We start from the raw sequence: 8,305 nt of genomic DNA on the forward strand, positions 1-8,305 counted from the left end.
TGGAAAATTCATATTCATATTGGTCTAAACCGATGCAATGATTAGTCACTGCACCATAAATCACAAAACACAGAAAACTTTAAAACTGATTTTTTTTACTTTTATATTCTTGAGTATATACAAAATGTTCAATACTTTTTTCCACTTCAGTAAATTTTTGGCACCACATTTCCACTTTGAATGAACATTTTGCAAAGAGCTCATCATTTCCCTTACAGTTCTCTCTGTATTCTTTCCACCTCTGGTGAAATTAAAAAAAACAAACAAACAAAAAAACCACAAAGCATATGCGTATTAAAACAGGCACATATTTTATGAAGTTCTCTTGTTAAATGTAACATCTGTGGTCTCATAATTATACAAAAACACTGGATCTCCAGCTTAGACAGCAGCAAAGTCATAATTTGATAGGTTGACATTAAAATACATACTTTATAATGCAGAGTATTTATGATTTCATATTCATCCACTATACCTAATCAAAAAGATTTAACAGCAGAATCTCCACAGGCAAAATCATCTGTCCATAAATCTACTTTCACTGCAGTAAGGTTATGGTGAATCAAGCCACATTTACTGCAATTTGTATAAATCTGTCTCCACCTAGAGGTGAGCTTCGTTTTTTTTTTTTTTTACAAAGGGATGTAGAGAGCTGGCCTGTAATCAAATAAACAAAAATTTACTTGAAAGACAGTTTTACTTCAGCTAAAAAAAAAATGTGTGAAACATATTACAGTAAAAAACATTTAATTTTAAAAATAAATTTGTTTAATTATATCGCTTTCAGATTTTTTTCCCCTTCAACCTCCTAATTTCAATTATTGAGAACAGCTGCAAATAACAATTCACTCAGACACGTGGCTTTTCTACACCTATTTAACTGTATGAAGGGTACAGATCTACATATCTTAAGCAATTTTATTTTGTCCACATAAGAAAAATGACAAAGATTAATGCTTAAAAAGATCAAAAGTTAACATTATTTGTCATGACTTTTTACAAAAGTAAATTTAATGATATTGTTTCACTGTCATTTATTAATCATATATGATTCATTTATTCTTGTACATAATAAGACATGCTCTTAGACCTGGGCTGGCCTGTTTGCATGTAACCTAAAGATGGGCAATACCTTTCTTCTAGCTGGGGGCTTTCTGTCCCATTTCCCTCCAGCTCTTCCACAGCAGCAGACCCTGGCTCTTTCCTTTAGTGACCAGGAAGCGAGGTAGTTTATAGCCATTGAACTGGCCCACCCCATCATCTCTACCCATAGCCAACAGCATTGTCACATTTCCTTTAAGAGAAATGAGTAGAAATACGAGTTGAATGTTACACATTGGATATATAAGAGAACAAGGGCCATTTAAAATGGATAATTGTACATTCTGAAACATTTATATCAGGGGTGCTCAAACCTGGTCCTGGAGATCTACCACCCTGAAGAGTTCATATCCAGTTGCTCCTGAAGGTCATGATGAGGTGTGTTATATTACAGTTGGAGCCAAGTTGTGCAGGGTGGTTTATTTCCACAACCAGGATTGGGCACCCCTGATCTAGAATGTACTTCAGTGAGAAGTGCTACAATAGTGTTACTGGAGGTGAAAGGTGACGTGCCCAAAGTTACCTGTGTGGTATGACGTCAGTGCTTTTCCAGACATGCTGTTAATAATATTGGTGACAGCTACTGCTGCATGGAGACCAGCATGATAGGCCATCTTGGGTTCGCTGACATTTGCACAGTCCCCAACAGCATATATATTGGTAAAGCCCTCAATCTGCATGTGCTTATTCACTTTCAGGGCCCCATTTTCTGCCAGACACCCACCTGGAACATGAGCAGACACATAGCAGCAAACAGGGAGAGGGTGAGGAACTAGTTTAAAACTTGGAGTGAAATGAAAATAATACAAACAGTTCATAATGGTTTTTCAGCTTAATTAATACAAACTTATTTAGGTTAATTTTGTATTAATGATACAGGATCTTCCATATACACAACTAGAAAAAGGTTTGGGCAGACCTAACTGAATATACCTATGTATTTTAAAGTTTAACTGCAAATAAAATCTGTTTCTAAGACAAGTACAAATATTGAAGTTCATACTTATGTACAAAATTATTCCCAGAACAGAAATTAAAATTTTTTGTTCAACTGGTGACCACAAGGTCTCAGCATCTTCTTTAGTCCTGTTGGAACAACATCTGAGGTGGGATTTTAAAAGAATCTACAGTAAAAAAAAATTGGTCACTGTGTTATTCCATATGTATTATTTCATATTTATGTCTTCACCTATTATAAAATGTAAAAAGGTAAATGAACCTTCTATTAGTAGGAGTGTCTAAAGTTTTGATAGGTGGAGTATAAAGGCACATTTTCTGAAGCATGTTGAAAAACACTCTATCGACCTAAACAACATAAGTGAGGCCTTAATGTTATAAATGTCCCAACAGTGGTGATTCAGATGCATGGAGTTTTCCCTGGATACTACAACCCCAATTCCAATGAAGTTGGGACGTTGTGTAAAACATAAATAAAAACAGAATACGATGATTTGCAAATCCTTTTCAACCTATACTCAATTGAATACACTACAAAGACAAGATATTTAATGTTCAAAAGGATAAACTTTATTGTTTTTTGCAAAAATTCACTAATTTTGAATTTGATGCCTGCAACACATTCCAAAGAAGTTGGGACAGGGGCAACAAAAGACTAGGAAAGTTGAGGAATGCTCAAAAAAAAAACACCTGTTTAAACATTCCACAGGTGAACAGGTTAATTGGAAACAGGTGAGTGTCATGATTGGGTATAAAGGGAGCATCCCTGAAAGGCTCAGTTGTTCACAAGCAAGGATGGGGCGAGGTTCACCACTTTGTGAACAACTCCGTGAGCAAATAGTCCAACAGTTTAAGAACAACGTTTCTCAACATGCAATTGCAAGGAATTTAGGGATTTCATCATCTACAGTCCATAATATCATCAAAAGATTCAGAGAATCTGGAGAAATCTCTGCAAGTAAGCAGCAAGGCAGAAAACCAACATTGAATGCCCGTGACCTTCGATCCCTCAGGCGGCACTGCATTAAAAACCAACATCATTCTGTAATGGATATTACCACATGGGCTCAGGAACACTTCAGAAAACCACTGTCAGTGAACAAAGTTTGTCGCTCCATCTACAAGTGCAAGTTAAAACTCTGCCATGCAAAGCGAAAGCCATATATCAACACCACCCAGAAACGCCACCGGCTTCTCTGGGCCCAAGCTCATCTGAGATGGACTGACACAAAGTGGAAAAGTGACCTGTGGTCTGATGAGCCCACATTTCAGATTGTCCAGATTGTTATCAGCGCAAAGTTCAAAAGCCAGCATCTCTGATGGTGTGGGGGTGTGTTAGTGCCCATGGCATGGGTAACTTGCACATCTATGAAGGCACCATTAATGCTGAAAGGTACATACAGGTTTTGGAGCAACATATCCTGCCATCCAAGCAACATTAATGTCCCTGCTTATTTCAGCAAGACAATGCCAAGCCACATTCTGCACATGTTACAACAGCATAGCTTCGTAGTAAAAGAGTGTGGCTACTAGACTGGCCTGCCTGCATTCCAAACCTGTCTCCCATTGAAAATGAGTGGCGCATTATAAAGCACAAAATACGACAACGAAGCCCCCGGACTGTTGAGCAACTGAAGTTGTACATCAAGCAAGAATGGGAAAGAATTCCACCTACAAAGCTTCAACAATTAGTGTCCTCAGTTCCCAAACGCTTATTGAGTGTTGTTTAAAGGAAAGGTGATGTAACACAGTGGAAAACATGCCCCTGTCCCCAATCTTTGGAAAGTGTTACAGGCATCAAATTCAAAATGAGTGAATATTTGCAAAAAACAACAAAGTTTATCCATTTGAATATAGGTTGAAAAGGATTTGCAAATCATCGTATTCTGTTTTATGTTTTACACAACGTCCCAACTTCATTGGAATTGGGGTTGTAAGTGCTACGAGCATTACAGTAAGTATGTTCATGTTATGTTTTTAAGTGACATCACAAATAACCTGATGTGAAAGTAACTGTAAATAATATAAACTCCTGTATTAAAAGTTCACTTGACTTAAAGTATTAACTTACATTAAATTATTCTGACCAACATACCAGTCATTCCTACAGAGTAAGATGTTTTATCTGTTGCTCCTCAGCTAAAAATTATTTTACAGCTGACATTTTTTTTTAATTGAGAAAGGCCTTATTATATGTGCAATAAACATATTCTGAAATACTGCATTGTCTTTTGCCAAAAAAAAAAAATGATGCACACAAATACCACCCATGCTTCTGAGAAAACAACTGACCTAGACTGGACCTGTACGCATCTGAGTTGATCTTATTCCCTACACAGCAGATGACAAGATCAACAGTGAACTGCTCGCCCTTATCGGTCTTGACCACTGTGCCCTTCCGAGTCACACTGAACTCCAGCTCGTTCATATTTGAAACCTTCTGTCCTATTTACAGGTGAACAGAAAAAATATAAGGTAATAAGTTTTGAAAATGAAACAAAAAAAATGCTAAATCTGCAAATAAATGCCAATAACAAAACTGGAAAATTTGCAAAACAATGTGCAAAACAAAAAAACAAAAAAAAAAAAAACAAAAACAAAAAACATTAGAACTTGTTCTGACTGGCCTAAAACCATTAAAGTTTGTTTAGTGTTACACTGGCTAAAGACTTAATAGTATCTATTCAAACTTCATTTTATTTATCAATCAAAATTTGGATTTACAAAATAATTGTCCCGCTTGGTCAAAAGACTAGACTTGTGTTAAGCCTCAATGTTTAGAAATCAATTTGAAAAATTTTTTGTATATGCTTAGACTAAGAGAATCTATGGAACAAAGAAAATGTAGAATTTCAGAGGTTAACATATAATGTCTGAGATCATTTTAACTCTATACGCCAACATAAATTTGTCTACTACAAATATGCACTAAAGCGAACAACAGTATAAGACAATGATGTTAAGTTACCAAGTAACAGTTCCACTCCCTTCTCTAGCAGCACCTGTTTGGCCTGCTCTCTCACACAGGGGAGCAGCTCTGGGTCTGCTAGGGCCTCGTGGGAATGAATTAGAATCACCTGTAAATGAAGTAAAGAACGACTGAACGAAAGCTAAAGAAAATGTCATCTCCCGTCCTGTTTAACCAGCTGCCACTCCTTCTTTTACCCATTTGCATTTTGTCTATTGGCAACTTCATTACCTTCACCCCATCTGTGTTGCTGTAGTCTTGTGTAATTTACCATTGCTTGCAGTAACTGATGTCTAGCCAATGGAAACAAATGACTTTTATCACTTGTTTCACATTATCTTTAGCAAATTATCCATGTATGTGTCTTTGTGCCGTGGAGAACTGCAATAACCTTTACAGGAAAACTATATATTTAAAACTATTTACTAATAATGACCATCCTTAGTAAACCAAAAATGATATTATATCTAGTGTGAGTGCACTATGGGGCTTAACACATGGTTCTTGAGAGAATCAGAAATCTAAACAAATAATTTAGATATATATAATACCCAATACAGTTAATACACAGAACATAAATCAATCACGCTCAAATCTACAGATTGATTAGATTCAGGGTTTGTTGTGACATTAAGGACAACTACCTTCTTGGTTGGATATTCTGTCCTGATCTCAGCAGCCATTTCCACCCCAGTGGCTCCACCACCAACTACGAGAACAAAGTCTGCTGCTTGGATCTGAGAAAGAACCATACATTAAAATGTAAATAAGCCTTTGCTTGCCTTCCTGTTTAGGCAGAGCCCTGTGGAAAGGATCACAACAAGTGCTTGAAACAGCAGAACAGGGGTCCTTATGAGTAGAACAGGAAGACACACCTCTTTCACAATGTTTTCATATTTCTCAATGGCTTTCTGGTACGAATCCACAGCATTGTATTTGCCAGGAAAGGGTCCATCTGACCCAGTGCACAGGATGAGATGGGAATATCTAACATCCTACAAAAAAGAAAAGAGAAATGATTTTCCAATACCTAAAGAAAATATTTCATTGAAGTGCATATTCCACTGCAATAGCACCTTTGTGAAAGATTAATCATTACCTTTCCATCGTCGAGCACAACAGACTGCACTGTGGTGTCTATGCGTACGACACGTCCCTGAAGGAAACTCGTTCCAAAAGTCTCTTTGTACGGGATGAAAGTCTGCCAAGCGAAGCCTGTAATAAGAAAAGAAAAAAAAACAGACTGTTAAACACTAATATAAGAAATAGCAGATATAACCAGTTATTTACAACTAAGCTTTTATTATATGAAATACATCTGCTGCTGATTGGCATACCACTTTGAACAGAAGCACGCAATGCTGCTACATTGTGATGAAATGCATCTAGGAGGTCAATCAGCATAAAGGGCACTCCATGGTGTTTAAGTTGCTGGGCAGCTGCAATTCCACCAAATCCACCACCAACAATCACCACATGGACATCGTCATCAATGGATAGTTTGCCTCCCATAGTGCGTACCTACAAGGCAAAATCTTTTTTACTGATTTCTTTTTTCATCTTCTGACAAAAGATCCTAATCATTCAAGTCTCTTTTGCTTGGATTCTATTCACAAATGTGTTCAAAAATAAGACTGACGGAAAGAGGCAATGCTCTTACACGAAGCCTAAGAGTTTCTAACCACTGATAGAAGATGTGGGTATCTTCATGCATTCTGACGTGAAATTTGCACATGCCTAAATATAATAACACAGATGGTCAGATACAGGTAATCTTCATACACAGCAGCCTACTAACGGTTTCCAATAAAAGGTACTAGATGTACGCCGCTTGCTGCAGTGTGATGCTGGAGACTGCAGACAGATAAACCTAGCTAAAATCTAAATTCCTCTATCTGTATGCCACACAGTCCGACCTTTGATAAGGAATACCGGTCACGTCGGTGCGCTCATTTCTCAGCCAGAACTTAGACTTGTATCAAACACATTCAACCTTCCGACGAAAGCAGCTAACAGAGCGTACTCCACAGTGAGGGCTGGGGACTCTGACTGGAATAACAATGCTTACCTATGCGCCCTTCAGGTAGTCAAGAACAGAGGAAAAACACACCAAACTCACTGAAACGTCTCCAGACCTGTAAATGTAGCTTATCTCCAAACTCTGACTAGCAATTTCACTCAGCGTTGAATAAAGTGGGCGTGGCTATGTTACACGGAAGAAAAACCTTAGTGAAGCTCAAATGGAACCCTCCTCGCTATGTAGTGCACTAAGTAGGTCATGAAGTAAGGACTTCTCTGCCGAAATAGTGCATTAAATATCTAATAGAAAGCGATTAGGGATTCAGCCAAACTCCCTGTTTAACATTTAGTACACACTTTTGTTGTGTAAACCCCACAGATGTATAACTCACGTAGTGCACTATGTAGGGCATATGGAGCTTTTTGAGATCATGCCCGAAACATACACCCTCTCTCCGCACGCGTTCACACATTAACTGACTAACTGTAAATACAGTTGTTCAGCCTGCTTGTGTTTTATCCTGCCGAATACCCCGCTGAAAAAACTATTTTAGGAACCAATAGAAACGCCTAATGGTCTCTGTGGGTTTTTCAGCAGGGGCGTTTGGGGAAAGTATACCAGGTTATAATGACGCAGAGCCGAGCACGACTTCGCTGTGTCAGTGTAGTCTGTGGGCTGCAGCCATAATCCTCACTCATATTTCAGTCCTAGTCCAAATCTGAATATGTGAGGCTCCTCAAATGGTTTTGTTGTTGTAGTGTAAAAGACTTACCTGCTGTCACAAACCCTACAGTGCAAGACTCAAGGAGGAGGACAGACTGCTATGTGTCCCTTTGAAATACGTCTATCATGTCATACCCAAAGTTTGGCTTCAGCTCTTGGCTGAACTGTTCATGTTAATGCTGTATGTTCATTACAGCGAGCTGACCTGTTTCTCCTCACCAGCTTTTAGCTGCTTTGATCACGTGTTGCTAGAACACAAGCAAGTTTTGAAGTCCGGAGTTAAAGTATGTGTGGTGCTTGAAAGAAGCGACAAAGATCAACTAACACAATAACATCACACTTTTTCAGTACTTAGTTTTTTATACTATTATAACTCGTGTGGTGTGTGCTCGTGTACTGAGTATTGAATAAAGTGTACGGCTTGACTAGGAGTGTGACACGCACCACTGTTTCACAAATTTTGCAAAATCTAATAGAAAAACCGGAAAACAATTTTACATGACGTCACTGTACACACTCCTTAAAATTTGAGTTTA

General features: G+C 38.0%; 1 protein-coding gene across 3 annotated transcripts; it reads right to left on the bottom strand.

Annotated features, from left to right (window-relative positions):
* Positions 1-288: 288 nt before the first annotated feature.
* Positions 289-7,228, bottom strand: aifm2 (apoptosis inducing factor mitochondria associated 2). 3 transcript variants are annotated; one of them, XM_017722426.2, is made up of 10 exons: positions 7,095-7,228; positions 6,364-6,547; positions 6,126-6,241; positions 5,902-6,021; positions 5,671-5,763; positions 5,027-5,135; positions 4,351-4,503; positions 1,625-1,825; positions 1,133-1,294; positions 289-657 (listed from the first exon to the last, which is right to left on the bottom strand). In XM_017722426.2, the coding sequence occupies exons 2-9, from the start codon at positions 6,536-6,538 to the stop codon at positions 1,140-1,142; spliced, it is 1,122 nt and encodes a 373-aa protein (XP_017577915.1). In that variant the 5' UTR covers positions 6,539-6,547; positions 7,095-7,228; the 3' UTR covers positions 289-657; positions 1,133-1,139. The 3 variants fall into 3 exon arrangements, with proteins under 3 accessions (XP_017577915.1, XP_037394306.1, XP_017577923.1); XM_017722434.2 differs by lacking the exons at positions 289-657; positions 7,095-7,228 and adding an exon at positions 6,943-7,061 and having other exon boundaries at positions 716-1,294; XM_037538409.1 differs by lacking the exons at positions 289-657; positions 4,351-4,503 and having other exon boundaries at positions 712-1,294.
* Positions 7,229-8,305: the final 1,077 nt, after the last annotated feature.

Source organism: Pygocentrus nattereri, chromosome 5 (assembly GCF_015220715.1).
Source record: "Pygocentrus nattereri isolate fPygNat1 chromosome 5, fPygNat1.pri, whole genome shotgun sequence".
Lineage (NCBI taxonomy): Eukaryota > Metazoa > Chordata > Actinopteri > Characiformes > Serrasalmidae > Pygocentrus > Pygocentrus nattereri.

What these genes read in the sequence shown, in the direction of transcription:
- aifm2 (XM_017722426.2), bottom strand. Translation starts at nt 6,538, where the DNA reads ATGGGAGGCAAACTATCCATTGATGACGATGTCCATGTGGTGATTGTT. An exon ending in ATGAAAACATTGTGAAAGAG is followed by an intron (nt 5,764 to 5,901) that starts GTGTGTCTTCCT and finishes GTTCTTTCTCAG; the next exon opens with ATCCAAGCAGCAGACTTTGT. An exon ending in GGGAGTGGAACTGTTACTTG is followed by an intron (nt 4,504 to 5,026) that starts GTAACTTAACAT and finishes ACCTGTAAATAG; the next exon opens with GACAGAAGGTTTCAAATATG.